Below are 24,956 nucleotides of genomic sequence, written 5' to 3'. Positions count from 1 at the left end.
TATGGTTTTCCAGGGGGACGTGACAACTAACTGGGCTGAGACTGCGCTGAGAAGCAAAGAACCTGGTGAATCAGATACTTAGTAAGTACAACCGATACGACTTTGTGATGGACTGGTGAGCATAGAGCTTTTGTTTATTGTGAGGCTTTTTGTTATTATTTTAAGAGGAGAGATTCAGGAAGGAAGAATCATAAAGCTTGAGCTGAAGGAAGGATCTAATTGAGAGGAAACAACTAACTCTGCAAAAGGGAGAAGTTATTGGGCATTTAGGGTTCCTGAAAAGGTAGACAAGGATGGTACCCAGAGCCCAAGTAGAGAATATGGCCTTAGGAGGATGGAGGGTTCCTTCACTGTTTTAGTAGGAGGGATGGTGAGGAAAGATGCAAGTAGATTTCTTAACTTGGTACCAACAAGTTAAGGAGTTCTGTCCAGGAATTTCCTTTTTTTTTTTTTTTTATTCCTATAGAGCAAGAGACAAGGTTACCTGAAAAAAGTGATGTGGAAAGAGGTAGAGAAAGGTGAGAAATTAGAGGAAATCGGTATAAAGATGTGGGAAAGAGAACCTTCCAGAATAATTCAGTCAGATTGCCAGGCAGGTTGAGGGCCCTCCAAGGTGAATGTTTCTGAGTGGATGCATATGGTAGGCAGAAAAATTCACACACACCTACCCTTGCCTCCAAAATGTATTTACTTCCTAAACATGGAATTTTTGACTATAAATAAGGCAAAATACATGACTAATTCAAGCATTTTAAGAAGAGGAGTTTATCCTGGACTATCTTGGTGGGCCCTAAATGCAATCATCTGTATCCTTAACAGATAGAAGCAGAGGAAGTTTTGAAAGACAACACCGAGGAGAAGGTAGTGTGAAGACAGAGGCGATGGCTAGAGTGATGTGGCCACAAGACAAGACTTGGGGCAGCTGCTAGAACCTGGAAGAGGTGAGGAACAGATTCTCCCCCAGAGCCCCTGGATGGAGTACAGTCCTGTTAACACCTCGATTTTGACCCAGTAAAACTTATTTTGAAATTCTGGACTCCAGAACTGTGAAAGAATAAACTTCTGTTATTTCAAGCCACCAAGTTTGTAGTTGTGACAGCAGTCCTAGGAAACTAATACCATGTCAGTCTATCCATCTGTCCTTGCTCCACAGTTGGCTCAGCTGCAAGCACAAGTTCATTCAGGGTTGGAAGCTTGCCAGTTCGGTATAAAGAAAAATGATAAAGAAATTCTGGGCTACGGCAGGAGAGTTAATGAGATGATGAGTTTAGATGAGAAGTGAAACTGAGCAGGACACTGCAGGGCCCTCCCAGGCAGGAAAGCTCCTCCATGTCCCCTGTTTCTTGTTTGCAGAAAAAGGCTTTAGTTCCCTAGGCAAGAGTAGAACAGGGATTGAAATCCTCACTAATTTGAAAAGCCACAGTCTTATTTTATCCTCTATTTCAGCCGAGATGTAGATGATGGATGTGGGCAACAAGTGTTTAACTGAAGCATAAATGGGCGTCATTACCATGAGATGGCACTTACATCTCATAGCACTGGATGAGCCTAACTGAGTGTACAAAAGGGCAAAAAAGGTCACAGGACTGAGTTTGGAGAGTGCAACATTTAGGGCAGTGGGTCTCATGAAGGGTGATTATGTCCCTCAGGGGACATTTGACAATGTCTGGTTGTCGCGACTAGTTGGGGAGGGGGTGCTACAAGCCCCAGGTGGGTGGAGGCCAGGGATGCTGCTCTCCAGTCTGGGGGCGAGGAAGGACGTTTGCCTTGTGAGCTCAGTTCACTGATAGATCTAATTAGCGTTGTTGATTTTCAGATTTTCAATTTTTTCTTGTGAAGACAGGACCTATGACTTCTAGGCTCTTGACACGTCATAGCAGAAAATGGACATCCTTATCTCATCTTTACAACTCTTTGGATTAGTATTATTCCAAATTGACAGGCAAGGTTAAATTAAGCAGCCCAAGCTTATGCAGTCAGTGAGAGGTGGAGTGGCCACTAAACCAATCAAACTAAACTGGGATGCAGGCAAAGTCCTATACTAGGATCCGGACAGACAGCTGTACGAGTGCAGGCTGCTTTGGAAAGAGGCCAGGAGGTGTGGTGTGTGTGGGCCTGTGTCCTTACATGCCTACACGTGAGGAAGCCCAGGGATGTCAGCTGACTTTGGGAAGGAAAGGAGCTGACAGTGGGGGCCAGAATCCTTGCCTTTACACCGAGTCAGTGTCATTTCATTGTCAAAACGAAGGTTTTACAGACAAAAGACTGACTCACAGGTGTAGAGAAGGAACTAGGGGTTACCAGTGGCAAGAGGGAAGCAGGAGGGGCAAGATGGAGGTGGAGGATTAAGCGGTACAAACTACCAGGTATAAAATAAGCTACACTGATATATTGTGCAACATGGGGAATACAGCCAGTATTCTGTAATAACGATAAATGGAGTATAACCTTTAAAAATTGTGAATTACTGTATTGTATACTTGTAACATATAATACTGTACATCAACTGTACTTCAATTTAAAAATATATTTAAAAACACAAATCTTTTTTAAAAATGAAGATTTTTAGGACTGAACTCAAAAAGGCACAGCTAAGAAATTGACAGCTTGTTATCAATTATTTATTTAATAATTGATTGATATGTGCCAGATCTCTGATAGTGCTGGACAGACACAGTGCTGAACGAAGCAATGTCCCTACCCTTGTGGAGTTGACCCTGCAATGAGGGAAAATAGCTCATACACCAGCAAGCCCACATCAGCCACGTCAGGTGGTGATCAGGCAGATGGAGAACAGAAAGAGGGTAAATGGGATTAAGAGTACTGGGGTTTCTGTTTTATAAAATACAGTCAGAAATGGACTCCTTGACAAGAATGACTTTTGAGCAGGAACCTGAAAGAAGGGAGGCGGTGGGAGTTATGGATACCTGGGGAAAGAGCACCCTGGGCAGAGGGCAGAGGAAACACACAGTCCTCGCATCATGCACTGATGACTCAGCTGACGACACAGGCTGTGAGGACAGTGATTCACTATATTGGATGAAAGATACCAAATCTGAAGAATCCTGAAATGCTGGAGAGCTGGACCATGCTGAATAATCAACTCATCAGGACAAAAATCTAAGGTCTTGATCTTGATTACAGGGAGGTAACTGCACAAGAATGGGATGTGTAGGTTGGGGTTTAGTGACCACATGGTAAATGGATGGGAACTTTTCCAGCCAACACCTTGGCCTCCCCAAAATGAAGGACTAGGGGTCAACTGGAGGGACAGTTTTGTGTCCAAGAGGAGGAACCAAGACAAAGTAACTTGGTAAAAAGTTACACATTCTCTCTAGAAGCTCTGAGCCAGACACCTACTCAAATTCCTACTTGATTAACTGTGATAAAAAGTGATATAATAATATATATCAAGAGCGAAAAAACTATTTGATACAGAAATTGGGGACTCTATCCCATGGCAATGATCTAAAATATAGAAACACAATGTCTGTTTTGTCACAGCTATAGTCTCACAGACTACAACATGCCTTGTACATAGTAGACTTAGTAACTACTTGTTGAAAATAAATGAAAAGCTTTTCTTTATAAAAAATTACTTATAATATTAATTTGCCTAAATATTCCATAATAGGCTATTGCTTAAGTAAACTATGATCCATTCGTTCATTGGATTTAACTCTAAAACCAAACTGAACTTAAATTTAAACTTAAAAGGCAAACAGATGGCTTATGTGTTTGTAAAACCAGAATTAAGATCTATCCTATAACGTAGTTAGATCTGAAATGGACAGTCATCACTCTCATTCTAAAGATAAGGGGCTTACAAAGCCACACTGTGACTTTTTGACCTTTTTAAGCTACATGATATGTATGTGATAAAAGTGCTTTGGGTAATAAATGTTACCTATTATCTGCTGAACAATTCTGTCATGTGTTGGCAAATGATTTCCAGAGCTTTAGAAAAATAGATGTGGAAACAATGCTAGTTCCCATGAAAGAAAGCAGGAGACCAACGAATGCCAGCAAACAAGCGGGTAGGGCCAGAAATTCCGGCAGCGGTCATCCGTCAATTTGGAAAACATTTATCAACTGGATGGTGTGCCAAGCCTTGGTGAGGCCGTGGGAATAGAGAGATGGCTGCCGCCCAGACTTCTGCCTCTTTGCAGAATCTTGCAGGGAAACAGGGATTTAACACATCAGGGCTACACAGTGTGTGAAGAACTAGAATGTAGCAAGTGTTTGAGAGCTGGGGCAGGGGGCAGGGGACAGAGATTCTAAATGGGATAAAAGTAGGATGTGAACATGAGGAAACAGAGGAGATGGCGTGTGAATGGCTGAGGTCTGGATGAGGGTCTGTGAGCTGATGAAACGGGTGTGATCCCTGATGACCTAGAAAGGCTTTTAGAAGGTCAAATAGTCACTTTCTCTCTTGCACATCTGCCCCCTGGAGCTACAAGAGATGCTGAATGGAGAAAAAGGCACAGACTGCAGATGTTTTAATCCCTGCTCACTATCATTCACTGGCTCTGTGCCTTCTGTCGTATTTCTAGTTCAGTGTTACCTTCCCCAGAAAATGGTGATGATAACAGTGGCTACCCCATGGGATGGGTCTGAGACTGACAGGAAATTAATATTTATTTATTGTTGTGACAAATATTTACTGAGCACCTGTTGTGTGGCAGACCTGCACCGAGCACTGGTCGTGCAGTCATGAAAGAACAGACAGTCCCTGTTCTGGTGGAACGTACAGCCTGAAGGGAAAGAATGAACATAAATAAAGTATGCAGACCCGTTAGTACCCAGAGGTGATAGTCGCGGTTTCCTCCACCTGTCCATTCCCTGAGGTGTAGAGGCTTGGTCAAGATCTAATCTGAACCCCATTTTCGGTGAAGCGGCTGTGTGGGAGGAGGCCACAGAGCCAGTAATGGAGCCCAGCCAAACATCTAGCACCCACACGGGACAGAGTTTTGTTTTTATTTACTGGGTATCCTGTATCCACTGAAAATGTTCATTTTCTTTTATAGCCTTCCCAATCATATTCCAATGAAGATAGAAAGTATTAAAGCAGCCTGGCTCTTCCCTCACTTGGTAGAGCTGGACAGACAGCTGGTGAGCTGCACCTAAGATGAGATGTCTTATTTACAACTACAGAGAGATGGGGTTTGTGATTCACTGGACACAGAGATGTGGAAAAGGCACCTTGGCTGCTGGCTCAGAAGGAAGAGATGCTGACGAAGGGTCAGTCCATCATGTCCAGGCACTATGTTGGCATTTTACATAAATTATCTCATCTGATACTCAAAACAATCTTTATCATGTCTACTTTAGAGATGAAAAGAACTAAGGTTTAGAGAAGTGAAGTGACTTCTTCACTTAGCTGGTAGAGGCAGAATTTGAGCCCGGGTCTGCTAACTCAAAACCTATGTTCTCTCCAGACGCCCACTGAACATTCTAAATAGAAAAGCTAAGCTGGAATTGGAAAAATAATGAGATACATGGTCCTTTTTAGGAGGAAGATCAGCCTAAAAATAGTAATGCTTTCTACTGTCATAATAAACTGTGTGCCCACCACTGCCCACCAGCAGTTCTATATGACCACCTCAAGAAAGAGAGGAGATAATATACACGTATGTGTGTGTTTATATACACTTAAAATCTGGAAGGAAATATACCAATGATAATGATGATTATCTCTGGACTATAAGGTAACAAATTTTATTTCTTCTCTATCCTGCTCTGTATTTATCCTTTTCTGTATTTTTCATCACAAAACAAGGGGTGTGTCCTATTAAGAGGAATGATGTTCAAGTCCTGATCAGGCATCTGGTTCCCAGACTCAGGGCTCGCCTGCTTGGAAAGAAACTTTTCGTCCTTTTTGGTAGCAGGCAGCAGAGACCTGGGCTGTGGCAGCTTGAGGACCCAGTGTCCATGTCAGGCACTCATGTGCCACGCTGCTTCTCACTCTTCTTACAAGTGATTTTAAAAAGCAATTAAAAAAAGAAAACTGAGTGTTGAACAATAGGTACTGATGTTGCTTTTAATCTAGTTTAGTACTCCTTTTTTTTTTTTTCAGTGGAGGTACCAGGGATTGAACCCAGGATCTCATGCATGCTAAGCATATGCTTTACCACTGAGCTATACCCACTCCAATGTTGCTTTTTGATGGTTCTTTTAGGATCACAGCTCACAGAGGCATTTTACAGCAAATGGGTTCCTAAAGGGAAGGAGCCAGAATGGCATGTCATCTACTCCCTGGTTTGTTTGGTCATTCATTTATTCCTTCCTTCATTTGTCTAAAAAACTATTTACTGTGCCCTCACTGGGCTCTATGCACTGGTCAAAATAGATAGAGTGAAACATTGAAATAGAGCAAATTTTAAAATAGAGGAAAGAGTAGAGTGCTCTTCACACAAACCCTACATCTTCACCCCTCTTCCACCTGCAAACTTCAACCACCCAAAGAGATAACTCGAATATTATTGTCATAAGAAGATGCACAGATGACCAACAAGCACAGGAAAAGATGCTCAACATTGCTTATTATTAGAGAAATGCAAATCAAAACTACAATGAGATACCACCTCACACTAGTCAGAATGGCCATTATCAAAAAGTCTACAAATAATAAATGCTGGAGAGGATGTGGAGAAAAGGGAACCCACCTACACTGTTGGTGGTAATGTGAATTGGTGCAGCCATTATGGAAAGCAGTCTGGAGGTTCCTTTAAAAACTAAAAATAGAACTACCACATCATCCAGCAATCCCACTCCTGGGCATATATCCAGAAAAGATAAAAACTCCAATTGGAAAAGATACATGCACCCCAATGTTCAAAGCAGCACTATTTACAATAGCCAAGACAGGGAAGCAACCTAAGTGTCCATCGACGGATGACTGGATAAAGAAGATGTGATACATATATACACAATGGAATACTACTCGTCATAAAAATGAATGAAATAATGCCATTTGCAGCAACATGGATGGACCTAGAGATTATCGTACTAAGTGAAGTCAGTCAGATGGAGAAAGACATATTAAATGGTATCATTTATATGTGGAATCTAAAAAAGAAAAGATACAAGTGAGCTTATTTACAAAAGAGAAATAGACTTACAGACATACAAAACAAACTTCGGTTACCAAACAGGAAGCAGAGGGGAGGGATAAATTAGCAGTTTGGGATTAACAGATACACACTACTGTATATAAAACAAACAACAAGGACCTACTGTATAGCACAGGGACCTATATGCAGTATCTTGTAATAACCTATAATGGAAAAGAATCTGAGAAAGAATATATATGTATATATGTATAACTTAATCACTTTGCTGTACACCTAAAACTAACACATTAAATCCACTATATTTCAATTTTTTAAAAGTTGTCTCTCTAGAAATGTCTTTTCTCCCAAATCAGCACCCACTCCTCACTTCCTGCAAATGATTGCTTGCTTGTTTGCACACGTGCAGCAATTACAGCACTTAGTATGCTGCAATACAATTCTTTCTATACAAGTCTAAGTCACAGGTAGCAAAGTATAGCATCGCCCTAAAGAGAATAAACCACCCCAATACCATGGAAATAAATATCCAGGCCCTCCCATAACCCATTTTGTGCTCCCCCAGCGTACCTAGCCCACCAGGGTTGAGAAGTTCTGCTGGAGATCTTGACCTCCTAATACCAGGGACGAGGCCTTAATGATTTATCTCAATACGCTCAGAGCCTAGTATGTTGCCTTTTCCACAGCTGGTAATTAGTGCTTTTACTTGTTCATCTCAGTGAATACTTATTGAGTGTCCACCATGTGCTGGCACATTGCTAGTTGACAGAAATACACTAATGAACAAAATAGTATGGTTTTGCCTTATAATTTTGTGAGGCAGAGCAATATTAAACAAATAACCCTACAAACAAATATATAATTAGAAGTGCTGATAATCACTGTGAACGAAAAGTAGAGTGCTATGAATGCTATAGAAATATTTGAATAAACGAATGAAAGAAAACACTGTCTATTTTATACTGTAATCTCTATTACATTACAAAGGTATATTCTATAGGAAAAGAGAATATTGTGGGCTCTCTCAGGATAGATTAAGAATCCCATGAGACAGTCTAACTCTCATGTTCATGCTCCTGTGATGAGTCCTAAGACCTCATTAGTTTTCTGTGGTCCTATCTCACAAGTGACTCATTTTGAACTTACTGACAGGCAACTAAAATCCCTGAGATACTTTCAGTGTTGTTTGTTTAATGTGCTGCCATAAATCCAAATCTCTCTTCCTGTCCATGTGCAATTGGTTATTTGGATCTAAGTAAGTGACTTTCTGGGCTCCTCCATTAGCTCTCATCTTGCTAGAGTTGGTCTATCAGTTGGACCTGCCCAAACCCTGTCATGCCCAGTCCTGATACGGGAATATGTTTCCCGTGGCTACTCTGATGGAATACCCATATTCAGGTTGCTGAAAGGAGTGTTGTGTGAAAATTTTGGGAGGGATTCAGGGTTGGGAATCACCTTTGAAACACACATCAAAACCACAAAAATGTCCATATCCTTTGCATTTGTAATTACCCTTCTGGGAATCTCTTCTAGCAAAATAATACCACATAAGGGGAAACATTTTATGCAAGAAACAGCTTTTACTCCATTAATCATCATAATGAATAGCAGATCAAAAAATTTTAATATCTTATCAGGGTCATGATTAAGCTTAGGCAAGTGTAACATGAGGAAGTTTTCCTATAAACTGGGAGAGAATTCCTAGGAACAGGCTGGCCATGGCATTTTATTTTCGGAAAAGTGTGTTGAGAACCCTTTTAACTTCTCCCGTGACTCAGAACCCATTAGGTGCTAATAAATATTTACTGTTAATAAAGAAATGATGAAAATAGTTTATGAACAGGTGACTAAGAATATGGAATAATTAGTTATTAAAAGATACTTGTTTGTACGGTATTGATAAGGAAACTTCTCAGGAAAACACATCTTTATAATGAGGCTTTCTTCCTTTGATTGGCAGACTACTACCTAAACTAGTTGATGCATATGGGCCTTAAATTAAAACTGCTTTGTAAAGCAATCATATTCTAAATTAGCAGCTTGAATTTTAGTACAAGTACTATGCTTAAAATTCTGCCAAATTTGAGTGCTGAGTCTGTGAGGGGGTGCGGTTTGAGGTGCTAGGGGTACAGCAGCAAACAAGATGGACCAAAAGCCCTGCCTCGTGGAACTTACAATTTAGTGGTGGGGGCAGATATACTCAAGTCAACAAGTAAAAGAGATAGCACGTCAGGTGGTAATAAAGGTAACAGGAAAAAAGGGAGGAGAGGGATAGGGAATTTAGCTCAGGGGTAGAAGGGGGAATGAAGTTTCAAATAGGCAATGGGGTGCCCCCCTGCCCCCTCCAGGACATCTGAGCCAAGACCTGAAGGAGGAGGGAGAAAGAGCCACGCAGTTGGCTGGGCCAGGAGCATTCCAGGGAGCAACGCGTTTCTAGCAATATAACTTGAAAGGATTGGTGGATTACTTCTGGACAGGCAGTCTAGCTGCTGCATTCCTTGTCACTTTCAATTAACCATGAGTACACCCAGCTAGCTCATCAAAGAGACTCTCCTGCCTCTCCCTTCTGGCAGCCAGGGACGGATACCCGGGTTGGTGCCAAAGCCGCCACGCTGGACCAGCCGCCACCGCTGGAAGCAGAGGAGGCAGCCCCACCCGCTCCTCCTTGGGTCTCTGCCGGGTGGTGAGAGCTGTAACCCTTACCCTCCCTGTCCCCAGTAGCCCTATTCCCTGCCCACTTCATCTAAAGGGGCATTAAAGTTTACTATTGCTCCTTTTGTACCTGGTGAGGCTGTGCTCTGAGAAAGGGCTCTCTCATTTAGAAGTAAAATCACCCACTCTTGCAGTCCTTTGAATGCAAAGAATGTCATCTTTCAAATTTTAAAAAGTATTAGGATTCTGTTGTGGATGCTAAGTCCTCGAAGCTGTTATATTTGGAGTGAGGGTGTTAACAAAGAAGTATATCTGAATATTTGTTCATTGCTATGTATATCTAAATTACATTGGCACTTGTAGTTTCTGATCACCTGCTCCTGCTCTAACTGATGACTTGCTGACTCTTTGCCAAGCCTGTGGATAAGAAAGCACAATTACAAGGAGGACGCTGTAAACTCCATGAGGGCAGGACTGTATCTGTTTTTCTCACCATTATATCCTCAGTGCCTACCTTAGTGCCTAGCGCATAGGAGACACTCAGTAAATGCTGATGAATAAATGCATGACTCCACAGATGACAGCTTCTGTGCAGAGAGGAAAGACTTTTACGCTAGAGTGGGAGGGCGCAAGCGTTGAGACCACAACGTCTGAAGTTGGAGAGGTAAGATGGAGCATGAGCTATGATTCCTCCCCCTCTGAGATCCTGGGCACCCAAGCGAAGTGTACATTTAAGCCCAAGGGCAGGGTAGGGGTGGGGAGATGAGTGTGAGAAAAATCACTGGCACAGGGTCCCTTCTGCTCCCAACCACCCACACCTCCCCACCCCCGCCAAACCCCCACAGGTGTTGGATTACTTTGGTCAATTTACTTAGCCCCTTGGAGACTAAGTTTCATCACCTGTAAAACGGGGATAATTCTGACTTTACAGGATTGCTGTGAAAATTAAGTAGGATAATGAATACAGAGCCCTTGGCACAGAGACTACTACTATAAACAAGTCATGATAGACCCTCACTGTTTCACTGATGTGCACACTGAGGAGCAACGTACATGGCTGGGAGCCGGGATCTGGAGCCAGACTGCCAGGGCTGGAAGCTATCACTTACAGAAGAAAGGTCTTAAGAAAGTTACTGAACTGCTCTGTGAAACAATCTCCTCATCTGTGAAAAAGAGGACAAGGATGCTTATCTCACGGTGTTGTTCTGAGGATTAAGTCACTTAATAAATGTAAACCACTTAGAACAGTACTGGCAAACCAGCCTCATCACTGTGGCTTGGCGTTTTTCCTGTGTGTTTCCCACTTCCATCCCTCTAGGGCTCTAACAACAGATATGTTGATGGGATGATGGGGGAGTTCATGTTGGATGGCCTGGGTCCACGTCTCATTTCAATACTGGTTCTGAAACTCACATGTGCATTGGATTCCCCCTGAGGGCTTGCTGAAACACAGGTCGTGGGGGCCCCACCCTCAGAGCTTCTGATTCAGTAGCTCAGGTTGGGGCTTGAGATGTGGTATTTCGAACAAGTTCCCAGATGGTGTGGATGCTGCTGATCCAGAGACCACACTCTGAGAACCACTGGGATGTAACAAGAAAGGACGTCAGAAGCTCCAGAAGAAGAAGGATGCACAGAGGGAAAGGAGTTTTGGAACCATTCCAAACAGGACTGAGTTATAGGCACTAGCAGAAAGAATAATTTGTTCATTTATTCATTCAACAAACATTTACTCACTGCCCACTGTGAGCAGGGTCCTGTATTCAACTGGTTACAAGGACCAAGATTTAGCCAAACGGTGAATTAGAGAGAACTACCAATTTATGGAATTAAGGCAGACAACATCAAGAAGCCATGTCCCCATTGGCCTAACTCAGGCATTATTTTTGTGTGTATGTTAGAATATATATAACATGAGATGTACCATTTTAACCATTTTACCATTTTAACAGACAGTCCATGGCATTAGGTATATATGTTGTACAAGCATCATCACCTCTACCTGCAGAATTTTTTTCATCTTCTCAAACTGAAACTCTGTACCTGTTCATCAATAATTCCCTATTTCCCTCTCCCCCACAGGCCCTGGCAACCACCACTCTACTTTTTATGAATTTGACTCTGTAGCTCATACAAGTGGCATCAGACAATATTTGTGTTTTGTGCCTACTTATTTCACTTTAGCATAATGTCTTCAAGGGTCATCCATGTTACAGCATGTGTCAGAATTTCCTTCCTTTTTAAGGATGAATAATATTCCATTGTATGTATGCACCACATTTTGTTTATCCATTCATCCATCAATAGATGTTTGGGTTGTTTCTGCCTTGTGAATAGTGCTGCTATGAACATAGGTGTCCATGTATCTGTTCCAGTCCCTGCTTTCAACTCATTTGGGTATATACATTCAAGCACCATTTTAAAGCAGATCAGTTTTGTTTGGGTGAACATTAAGGTCACACTCCCCATCTTCCACCTGCTACCTTTTCCCTTGCTAGAACTTTACCCCTCCTGACAGTCAGGTACCCAGAACTCTCAAGTGCCTGAATCTGATAAATCACCCACACCTCCAGGTAAGGTAGCACAATAAGAACAAGGAGAATTTATTTTAATGTTTTATGGGCTGAATGCATGCATGAATCTACCTTTCCCTATAATGACAACCATGCTGATGAACCATCCAAACACCCCGATGCCGGGAGCTTGTTCAGTGCTATAGGAAAGCCATTTGGTTGCTGGGATCAGACACCTGATAGAGAAGCCTGGCCTATTTACGAGCCCTTTACGCACATGATTTAATCTTTCTAGTTTCAATTTTCTGACCTATAAAATAGAGATAATGATTCCTATCTACTTGGTTGTTTGGGGAATTAAACTAAAATAAAACTAATTAAGGTAAACCAAGATAAGGTAAAGCACTTAACCCAGTGCCTGGCATATGATAAGTACCCCACAAATATTGGCCATCCTCCGTGTCGTTCCTGGGTAACTCCTCCAAACACATGCCAAGAAAGTTCCTGCCACCTAGGTCCATACGAGGACATGACAGTGAGCATGGAATTAATAGTCCCACTAGGCTAGAATCCTAAACATTGGAGATTTTATTTTTAAATCACAGGATTCAAAGTTATAATCTAGTCACAAGGGTTAAAAGATGTCTTTGGATGCGGAAGATTATTTTAGGGGGCAGGGTCCTCTGTGGAACCCACAAATTATACCAGAGGCCCCAGCAGCCAGTTACAGGTGTTACGTTTTTTCCTTGAGCTTTTTTTTTTTCCTTCTGAGATTGCAAATGCCAGATAAAAATGGATTCCAGAACAATGGAAAATTGAGATGAGAAATGGTTACAGCAAATTTGGCCAGGCCTCCTCCTAGGATCGCCCCAGTCCTTCTGGGACATGTTCTGACAACTCACTGGCCTCTAAGCCTCTGAAAGGGGGTGATGTTCCCGCCATTTCCCTTGGAAGAGTATTCCACGGTGAAATGTGACTCACTGTCAGGGCCCTTGCCTTTGAGATTCCCTTTCTTCTCCTGACCCACTTTCGTCTTGCTGTGCCCTTTTGTACAAAGTCAAACGAAGCCTCCCCTGGAGGAAGCGGCTCTGCGCAGACTGACATTTGAAGACCATTACCACCTCTTAAACTCGGCCCTGTTCATTTGGCCAAGCAAAGCATGTTTAATTCTTTTAATCTTCCCTCATAAATCAATCTCTTCGTTCCCTTAATAGTCCTTCTCCTGTGCTTTGAACTCCCTCCAGTCTAGCCATCCTAAGCCCTTGTTCCCTGTACACTTGAGAATTGCCAGTCAATCACAAAACGGCTGCGCAGGAAAAGCAGTCGGGCCTCACCATGGTTCTGGGCGCTCTCACCACGCCGGACTGTCTGCTGCCCAGAGGCGCCCAGAGCCCCAGGAAAGCCCTGCCTGGCGGCCTTCACGCAGACTGAAGGCATTTGCTGCCTGCTCCGTTTGGGTCTTTCCATGGACCTGGCCCATCTGGCCCACAGTCAAGGGAACTGCACAGACGCCGCCTCAGACACTGGTTCCCCTCACCCCCCCCACCTCCTCAGTACATTCACCTTTCGCTTGGCATCTACCCACCAGGGTGACAAGGGTCCCTGGCAAAGCCCAGAAGGGGTCTTACCTGGAAGGTCCCGGCGTGGTCTTCCTCCTTATCCCCCTCTCTGTTCTCTTTGAGGGCGATTAACGTGAATCCTCTGAAGTAGGAGGGAGGGGCAGCCGAAAGGGTCACTGGGGCGAGAGAAGAAAGCAGGTGATAAGCCTAAGAATCAGCTGCCTTCCATTTGTCAAAATGAGAAACGTTGAGTTCCCCATCAACATCGCACACCTGTGGATGGGAGGGGCGCGGACAGCAGGAAAGGCTCGTTCTGCTGAGTAGTGAACTTTCACCCTCTCCACCCAGCTCCCTCTCACATTTCAGAACCTTCAGGTGTTTACACCCGAACTGCAGTCTCACTTGGGAATTCTTGAATCCACCAAGGCTGTGATAAGCTCTTACTCCCAGCAACCACAATTTGATAAAAATAGTCCCTTGTCAGCAACTCCAGTCTCGACAGTTATCTAATGTTACTCTTCCATAGATTGGCCCAAGAGAAATCCAGCTGCTCACAGCATAAACTCCTGTAGGATGTCATTTGTGGCAGAGACTGCTGTGGGTTATCCAAAACACGTTTCCTATTTCTTGTGGGTACTTAGCTAGAACACCTTCCCAGCCTCCCTTGTCTGTGCCCCAGTCCTGCCAGTGGAAAGTGTGGACAGACATGACGCATGCCCCTTCCTGCCTGTGGCCCATGCAAACTTTCTACCTGATTCTCCATTCTTCCTCTCCCATCTCTGCCTGCTGAATGCAGGGGAGAGGACTCTGATGCCCCAGGAGAAGGACGGTGGAGCTACAAGATGGAACCTGGGTTTCTGAATAACCACACAAATAATCACTCATGGACCAGAAATATCCATCTTAGACTCTGCATAAACTGGAAATAAACTGATATTGTGGGGGACTGTTTGTTACAGCAGTTGGAGTTATGAGCCTACATTAAACTCTTCCTTCCCACATCTACCCAGAGAACTAGATATTCAAGGAAATCCAGCTCAAGGATCTTCTTAATGATGTTCACCCCTGTCTTTGTGTCTCCAATCTCCTGAGACGGAAATCCCTTCTTACAATTTTCACACTGGACTGCAACTCTCTTTTACCAGCCTCTCCACTGGACTATGAGTTAACACCGGAGAACTGGGTTTCAGTTCTCTTTGTACCATTATCACCTAGCACAAAGCCTGGCGTCTAAGAGACTCTCATTTCAACTTTCTTGAAATTGATATAAATTGAGGTTTAAATTACATTACTGCCTACATCAAAGTGCTAAGGTTCTTTAAACATAAAATGATAGACTATTAGAGCTATGCTAAGAACCCTCCATTCCAGCCTTCCAATTCCACAGATAGGAAACAAAGACACAGAAATCTCAACAGACACCCTCTAAGTAGAAAGACTACCCAGGGGCAGACTTAGGGCCCAGCTCCCTTCCCAGTTTAACACTCCACCCATTGTTATATATATATTGAATATATTTATCATAGTATGGGTATTCCATAAGTGTTGACTACATTTTCAAATTTTAAAAATTAATTCACTGAACCTGTAATACTTCTGTGATTCTAATAAGCAACTCCCTGTTGGGGAGGGGTATTTAGTCTTCTAGTTTCAGTCCTAAAAGTGAAACATCTCAAAAATCCAAAAATTAAAACCACCATCTGGGATAATAGCAGTGGTCCATGAACCACCGACAGGACATCTCAGAAAATGACTTGGAGACACAAAGACTGCCCATCTCCTGTTGTGATTGGTCAGCTCATCCCACAAAAGTAAAGGAGCATTCCGATTGGCTACTGATGTCTGTAAGAGATCAGATAGAAAGAAAGAAAGGATGAGGAAAAAAAAGCATGAAGTAAAGAAGAGTAAGAAATGATGGTTATAAAGTCAGGAGAAAGAGCTGGGATCTCTGAGGCACAGACAGACAGCCCCACAGCAGCCTGAGGTTATCTAGGCCAGAGTGGGGTGGACTTCAAGGTCATTCTACACAATTCTGGAGCAAGGGGACCAGAGGACAAGAAGTAGACGGAAAAGGTGCTCTGCCCAGATCGCCTTAAATTCCTCTTTACCGTTGTAGTGTTTGTTGATTTTGTTTACTCTTTAAAAAACTAGCTCTTTGTTTGATTGATTTTTTTTCTATTTTTTAAAATCTCTATTTTATTTATTTCCTCCCTGATCTTTACTATTTCTTTGCTTCCGCTGACGTTAGGCTTTGCTTGTTCTTCTTTTTCTAATCCCTTTAGGTGGTGGGTTAGACTGTTTATTTGAGATTTTTCTTGTATGGGGAGAGGGCCTGTATCACTACGTACCGCTGGAACGTGACCCTCGTGCTGATGTGCCTTTGCTGTGGCTAAGCCAGCACCTGTGGCTCATTCCTTTAGGACTGCTCCAGCTCAGGTCACTGGAGTCTGCTCTGCCTAAAATGAAAGGCTCAGCTCCCTTGCATCAGGTGAGGATGATTCTGAGGGGTACCTGACATCTCAAAATGGCCCTGCAGGAGCAGAGCTCACCTGGGGTCACAGCCTGGCAAGGCTTCTTCCTCCCCAGCTCACTTCTCCACTCCGTTATTGGCTTCCCCTGGGAGCACTTCTTTAACAAGTCACTTTCACCCAAATCCTCAGCTGAGGATTTGCTGTGGGTTAAGTTGTGTCCTCCAAAAATAGATGTGAAAATCTTAACTCCAGGTTCCTGGGAATGAGACCTTATTTGGAAATAGGGTCTTTTCAGATGGTATTAGTTAAGATGAGATCATCCTGGATTAAGGTGGCCCTAAATCCAAGATGGCCAATGTCCTTAGAAGAAGAGACTCAGAGACACAGGGAAGAACGCCAGGTGAGGACAAAGGCAGAGATTGGGGCGAGGCATCTGCAAGCCAACGCACAGCAAGGACTGTCACCAGAGGCCAGGAGAAACCCCCTCCAAGCCTCCAGAAGGACCTGACTCCAGTGATACATTGATTTCAGACTTTCAGCCTCCAGAACTGTGAGCAAATACATTTCTGTTGTTTTAAGCCACTGGTTTGTGGCACTATACACAGAGTCCCTAGGAAATGAATAATATTTGTTTCTGGGGAACCCAACCTAAGACAGACAGTCAGCCTCTGCCGCACAGTCACTGCCTCAGGCTACAGCTCAAACTCCATAGCCTGAAAGGCCCACAGACTCTGCCTCCTGGGGGAGCTTCACCAACCACATTTCCAGTCCCCACCCCTCTACATTTCATTCCTGGGACTCACTCCCTGGCAGTTTCCGGAAAAGCCATATTCATTTCACCCTACATTAGTATTTATTTCCATACACTCTTCATACGCCTGGTATGTTCCACCTCCTCCTTCCCTGGCAAACTTCTTTAAAAATCAGCTAAATTTTCACCTCGTCTGTGATGTTTCCTCTGACTTCCCCATCAAGACCTGGATGCTCTTTCTCCTTGGACCTTGTTAAGATTAAAAACATCTATACGAGTCCATAAGATCAGCATTTACCTTAAAGCATCAGGGCAAACCATAAATAAATTAATGCACGTAAAGTTCTTAAAATCATGGTTGGCTTATAACAGGCACTTAATAAATATTAGCTCTTATAATTAGTGATGATCAATAAGGTAATGACCACATTAAATCATATTTAAAAAAAATTTTTATTGAAGTATAGTTGACTTACAATGTGTTAGTTTCTGGTGTACAGCACAATGATTCAGTGATATATATATATGTATGTTCTTTTTCATATTCTTTTTCATTATAGGTTATTATAAGATATTCAATATAGTTCCTTGTGCTATACAGTATAAACTTGTTGTTTATCTATTTTATATATAGTAGTTCCTCTCTGCTAATCCCAAACTCCTAATTTATCTCCACCCCCTTTCCCCTTTGGTAACTGTAAGTTTGTTTTCTATGGGAGTCTGTTTCTGTTAGGTAAATAAGTTCATTTGTATCATTTTTTAGATTCCACATGTAAGTGGTTATCATACAGTATTTTTCTCTTTCTGGGTTACTTCACTTAGTATGACAATAGCATGTCTATCCATGTTGCTGCAAATGGCATTATTTCATTCTTTTTTATGGCTGAGTAGTATTCCTGTGTGTGTGTGTGTGTGTGTGTGTGTGTGTGTGTGTGTGTGTGTGTATCACATCTTCTTTATTCATTCATCTGTCAGTGGACACTTAAGTTGCTTCCCTGTCTTGACTATTGCAAATAGTGCTGCTATGAACATTGGGGTGCATGTATCTTTTTGAAGCATTAAATCATATTTTTTATTTTATTTATTTTTTAATTGAAGTATAGTTGATTTACAATGTTGTGTTAATTTCTGATGTACAGCATAATAATTCATATATGCATATATATTCCTTATTATATTCTTTTTAGCCTATAATGAAAAAGAATATTAAATTATATCTTGCATGTAAGTATTTGTTTACTTATTTGTAAGATCTTCAAAGACAAGAACCACATCTTAGCACATTGATTAGCACAGAGTTAATGTGCAATTATATTTACTGAATCATGTTCATGGACTGGTAGTCTCAGCGTTGTAAAGTGGTCAGTCCTTCTTAAATTGATGTATATATTTGGTGCAATCCAAATTAAAATCCCAGCATGTTTTTGTGATACTGACAAGCCAATTCTAAAATTTACATGAAAATGCAAAGGGCCAAGAATATCTAAGACAATCTTGAGACAGAAGTGCAAGCTTGGATGGCTTATACTACCAGATATTAAGACTTACGCAGCTATAGATATTAAGCCAGTTTACTATAACAAGAAAAAAAAATAGGCCAATTGAACAGTCTGAGGTCCAGATAAAGTTCTACGAATATATGTAAACTTGGTTCACATTAAAGAGGTACCACAGAGCAGTGAGGGAAGGGCGGAATTTTCAGTGAACAGCTAGGACAGCTGGACAACCACATGTAAAGAGGTGACGTGGCCTTTACCTCGCGTCATACACAAAATAAATTTCACATAGATTGTAGAGCCAAAAGTGAAAAGCAAAACAATTAAAGTCTTAGAAGTTGGCATAAGAGAAAACATGAGTGACCTTGGAGTAGGAAAGAGCTTTTAAACAGGACATTACACAAACACTGACAACAAAGAAGATACATAAATGGAGTGATATCAAAATTTTGCTGATCAAAAGACACTGTTAAGAAAAAGTAAGCCATAGTATGGAAGGAGGTATTTGCACACCATATAACTAGAACATGACTTTTATCCAAAATATATAAAGAACTCTCTATAAGATCGATAAGAGAAAGATTAAGAAAGAAATAGGCAAAATACATGAACTAATACTTCACAAAAGAAGGTGCCCAAGTGGCCAATAGATGAAAAGGCACTCAATGTCTTTAGTCAATGGAGAAATAAAAATTAAATCCACAGTAAAACACTACTGCATTTCCACCAGATTGACTAATCTTAAAAGGATTAGCAACATAAATGTTGTCAACTAGAACTCTCATACACTATTAATATACTGAAAATGAGCGATTTTCCCCAGAAAACTGTTCGGCAGTATTTACTGAAGCTGAACATATATATACCCTACAACCCAGTACTGCCAGTCCTAAATCAAGAAATCCTGGCATATGTGCACCAAAGGACACCTATAAGATGTTCATAGTAACATTATGTGTAACAACATCCAACTGGAAACACTCAATGTCCATTGGCAGGAATGGTTATGTAAATTGTAGCCTTGTCATAGAATTGAAGGCCTTAGGGGCATGAAAATGAACAAATTACTGCCACCTACAACATGGATACTTCTCACAAACATAATCTTGAGTGAAAGAAGACAGATGCAAAAGAATACAAAAAGTATGATGATATTTATATAAAGTTCAAAAACAGGCAAAGTAGACTATGATCCTAGAGGTCTGGTTGGGGTAACAAGTGTGGGAAAGGGGAGGCAGTACTGATCTGGAGGGGGCACAAGGGGTGCTTCTGGAGTGCTGGTCATGTTCTATTTCTTGATCTGGGTGGCAGCTGCATGGGTGTATTCAACAAGTTATAATTCACTAAGCTGCATGATTTGTGAACTTTTCTATATGTAAGTTTTATTTTGATAAAAATATTATTTAACTTTTTAAAAAAAATTTTTGTGGGGGGAGGTAACTAGGTCTATTTATTTACTTGTTTACTTATTTTTCTTTGTAATGGAGGTTCTAGGGATTGAACCCAGGACCTCATGCACGCTGAGCACGCACTCTACCACTGCACTACACCCTCCCCCATTAAGCAATGTTTCTGAATGTGGTTAAGTAGCCATCTTTCTGTATATCTGTGCAGTGCACTTAAAGAGCTAACCATAAACTCAGCTTCCCAGCATGATACATTCCTGTAGGTTCTAGAAAACTAAGGGTTTACTCTCCCTTATTGAATACAACGCACAAGATGGAGGTTCTGGAGGCTGAAATTGTGTGGTGTTTTAATCCATAATTATCAGGATGATGATTGTGTTACACAATGTAATTTGAAGGAAGAGAAGAGATCCTGTCCCTCCAGAAAACCCTATGATATGACTCTCCTGAAAGGAACAAATGTGCAGTGTGTTCTGAGTCCCAGTGATGACTGAAGATGGCTGCTTGGCAATAAATAATACAGTCTTTTCTCTAATGACTCCTCCCAACTGCCTCCCAAGAGAGGCCATTAAGAGACTCAAGAAATCTAAGAAAAAAGCTTATAAAGGATTAAAAAATAATAATAATAATTTTTAAGAGGTCCATTTGGAGCTATCCTGTGAGCACATATAAGGAACTGGTTAAAAGCAAAGATTTCAGATTAGAATCCCAGAGCCACCACTTATTAAATATGTGACCTCTGGCAAGTCATTTGAGCTCCCCATTTGCTCATTTCTAAAATGAGCTGAATGATACTGCCTTTCTTGCGGGAATGGAGAAGAGACTAAATAAACATTTATCACAGTGCATGGCATACATAAAGGATTCGGGATTGTAAAGGATGATGATGGTGGTGCTGGTGACGCTGGGGATGAAGATGATGATGATGAAAATGATGGTGATGATGATAAAGACCATGATGCTTAGGAGGCTGATTAACCAACAATGAGTTTCAAAGAGCTGGTCCTCAGGAACAATGACTGAGCTTCCAGAGAAAAAGTCTAGTAGGCGCCAATGCAGGACCACTGACAGGACTGTAATGGAAATAATTGCCTCTGGGGATGATCATCACAGGGCTGGGATTTGGGGACATTTGGGCAAGTCCTAATCATGAACAGAGCCTTCTTGCAGCTCATCACACCCAAGAAAATGTGCCCCGTGGGGTTCCCTCAGCCCCTCCCACCCCCACACAATATAGCCTTTCAACACTGTTTTCTTTTTCTTGAATACCAATCTTTTTTTTAATTTCTCTTTGTCCATTTTATTTAATTTATTATCTTTTTTGGTGTTGGGGCAGTAATTTATGTATTTATTATTTTTTACTGGAGGTACTGGGATTGAACCCAGGACCTCGTGCATGCAGTCTACCACTGAGCTATTCCCTCCCCTACCCAATCTTAATTAAATGTTTATTTGCAGATTATTTGTTAAATGTCAGTCTCCCCTAATAACCTGTAAGCTCTGTGAGAGCAGAGACCAAGTGTCTTGAACTACGCCTCTGGAGACACAGAGAGAAAAGACGTAGTAGCCTCTGCCTCCTAGGAACACACAGCCTAATAGCTGGGAGAAAAGGAAACATCAGCAGATATTTTGTGTAACATATGATGGGTGTTTGGATGTATGAACGAAGTCCTCTGGGATACCAGAGGGAGCATCTGAGTCTACTGGGGGAATTAAAGGAGACCTCAAGGAGGAGGTGGCATCTGAGCTGCAGATTGAATGAGGTATAAGAGTCTGTCCAGTGAACAAGAGGAACAGCATCTCAGGTCGCGGGAAAGGCGTGGTGGGCCAGTCTTGGCCTTGGAAACCAGAAGTACGTCTATATGTCATGAGTTGCAAGCTGGGAGGGAGGGTGTTATAAGAGGCTAAGGGAGGAAGGTGAGAAGTGGAAGATAGCCAAAAGTCTTCAAAGCCTTGCTGAGAGGTGTGGATACTACCCTGGAGCTGAGGAGGAGGCACTGAAGGGTTTGCATTAGGGAACGTCATGTTCGTATTTATGTTCGAGGAAGATAAGGCTGGAAGTTGTGTGATTACTGGATAACAGCCCTTTCCCCAAAACCAGTTCAAAGGCGAGGGCCTCTCTGGCCTTCCTTGTTTATATGAGGACTGAAGTTTCACACTGGAGTCTGGCCTCAAATCTCCACCCAAGGTGGAGTTCTCCCCTTCTTATTATATGAAAATTCCAGTCCCACCTAATTCCCAAATAATTTTCTGGGCCCTTCAGATGTTGGTTTGCCAACCATTTATCATAAACTCCAGTGCATCTGCTATGCCTACTGCCCTCATTGGCTCTTGTCCAATGCCACCACCCTCCCCACTCTGCCTCTCGGTTTCAGACCCCTCTAGCCACAACCTCAATGAGAAAGTCCTGAACCAGATTCCAGTTCCGTCACGAGGCCAGCCCCTGCCATCCGCCTGCTCTACCTTACTGAGATCCTCAGCCTTTATGCCCAGCACACCAATCACAATGACCTTGAGCTGCTGCCTTAACCTGTAACGTGGGACTGGTTATCAGGACTGTGGGAGCATTTCACAAGTCACAGTGGTCCCCTCCTGACTCTGTACAATTTTCATAGCTCTGGACAGCTGCAACTCGCATGCTTCTCTTAAAAACTGGCAATTCAGCCCACCAGCGAAGAGCAAGCAGGAGATGATGCTGGTGACGGGCTGGTAGACAGGAAGGCAGGGCTAAAAAGGTGAGCAAGTGAGTATGGTGGGGCTGGACTCTGCTTTCCCCAAGATGATCTTCTTCAGAGAATGAGCCCAGCATCCCCAGGAGGAGGTGAAACATCTCCCACTCCATAGTAAAGATCATGCACATTTAAGGTTGTAAGGGCTGTAGCTATGGATGTACATGGATGTAGCTAACAGACCTGGGTTCAGATTTCCCTCTGTTTACTATGTGTTACCTTGGGCTAATCATTTAACGTCTCATCATCACAGCTGACAATCTCCTGTAAAACGGCAGTAACAGTACTTACCTCACATTATTATTATGATGACTAATGAATTAATGTTTGTGAAGTAAGTATATATAAACTTTGCTAAATTAATAAAATAAATTTAAAAATAAATGTCTTCATGGAGATAGAAAACAAATTGTGGTTACTGGGGGTGAGGAGAAGTGAGAGATAGATTAGGAGATTGGGATTAACAGATACACATTACTATATATAAAATAGATAAACCACAAGGACCTATTGTATAGCACAGGGAACTATATTCAATTTCTGTAATGACCTGTAATGGAAAAATAATCTGAAAAAAGTATATATACATATGCATATGTATAGCTAAATTGCTTTGCTGTACACCCAAAACTAACATTGTAAACTAACTACGCCTCAATAAAAAATAAGAATTAAAAAAAATAAATGTCTTCTCTCTAAAATAGGGATCATAATTATCATTTCATGGATCTGTCATAAGGACTAAAGGATGTAAGTTTTATGAAACACATTGCAACCACTCAGTAGAAGTTCATTCTTTCCCCCATGTGCTCTCTCATCGTGGAATACCCGGGAGCCAGGTAAGTGGGTCCTGAGCTGACCAATATGTGGACAGGAAGAGGAATGGAGGGCGAGGACGCTCCTGAGGAATTGGAGGTACATCAGCCAAGGGAATGTAGCTGGGACTACGGATGACAGTAGGAAGTTCTAAGGGACATAGGCTATCTATGAAACCCACATCCTCCCCTACTCTGACCATGTGACCTTTGGGGCTATGACTCACAGTCCCCTCTCTCCCTCCTGAAATATTAAGTCACAGAAGCGACTGTGATCCAGATGCAGTCTGTCTCCATATCATATCCCATATCCCAGCTAGACCAATCAGAATCCTTCCTTGGGATTTTTCAGTTTGGAATTACAAGGAAAAGGGCTTTTCTTTTAGTTATAGAACTAACTGAAAGTCTTTTCATTGAAGGTTGTTGACAGCTATCTTCTCTGTCATTGGGAGAAAGTTTATCTGCAGTAAGAAAAATTATGCCAGCACATAGAAACATAGCCAAGAGATCAAGGATGGAAGGAGAGAGAGAAAGTGAAATGGGGGGATGGAAAGGAAATGAGAAAGGGAGAAGGGATGAGGGAGATAGAGAGAGAAAGAGAGAGGGAGAGAACGTTGTTCAGGTCCCGAGATCCATTTATACCTGAAGCCAGATCCATCCCTGGACTTTCCAAATATGGGACTCAATAATTCTATTTTTTGCTTTAGTTAGACTTTGTTCCTGTCACTTGTAGTGGAAAGACTGCTGACTAATTCTGGAGCAAAGAAAGAAAATAATTCTGCCTAGACTATAAGATTCATTAACAGACTGAAGAAACAGTATTCATGAATAAACTGAGATGGCTGACCAGCCGGGTGGAAGTTAGTATTTAAATGTCACTGAGGTAACAGAAAATTAGTTGACTTCAAAACTAATTAGATGTCAGCTTTAGAGAAAGATTCTAAGGGATGTCAGAGGGTCCTGTTCTGAGCCCTGACCTGCTCAACCCTATTCAACTTCTTAGATAAAAACTTCTAAGGCTTGCTCATCAAAATTGTGGATAATCCAAAATTAGGGTATGTGGATAAATCACTCAATGACAGAATCCAGATTCAGAAATGGTTGATGGCGACAGGGATGGACCCAAACATGCTAGACGAAGTCTCATTAAGAGTCATGTTAAATCTTCTGCTCTAGGACCAGTTATACTGTTCAGGGAAAGGAGGGCAGCAAGCCTTCCCAACAAATCACAGGAATGTTTTGCTGGCTGCAAGCTCAGCATGATTCCAGAGTACGACACAGCTGCCAAAATAGCGAACACAAGACCTGGCAAGCTTAACGTAAACACAGTGTCCAGAACAAGGGAGATCATCATACCACCATGTTCTATCCCGATCAGAGCACATCTGGAGTCCAAAGTGCAAGAGAATAAGGAACAGCACCCTACAAAGAACGGTTGAAGAAACAGGGCATTTTAATCAGAAGAGAAATCATAGTAGCTATTTCCCTACAAACACC

General features: G+C 42.1%; 1 protein-coding gene across 2 annotated transcripts in view; it reads right to left on the bottom strand.

The window, feature by feature from the left end:
* SPON1 (spondin 1) overlaps positions 1 to 24,956 on the bottom strand; it is a 242,759-nt gene that overhangs the window by 208,120 nt on the left and 9,683 nt on the right. For both annotated transcript variants that reach the window (XM_031681171.2, XM_006203551.3), the window contains exon 2: positions 13,861 to 13,967. In XM_031681171.2, coding sequence (XP_031537031.1) covers positions 13,861 to 13,967 — 107 coding nt within the window. The remainder of the gene's footprint in view (positions 1 to 13,860; positions 13,968 to 24,956) is intronic.

Source organism: Vicugna pacos, chromosome 10 (assembly GCF_048564905.1).
Source record: "Vicugna pacos chromosome 10, VicPac4, whole genome shotgun sequence".
Taxonomy (NCBI): domain Eukaryota; kingdom Metazoa; phylum Chordata; class Mammalia; order Artiodactyla; family Camelidae; genus Vicugna; species Vicugna pacos.
This window is presented reverse-complemented; position numbering and strand designations above follow the sequence as displayed.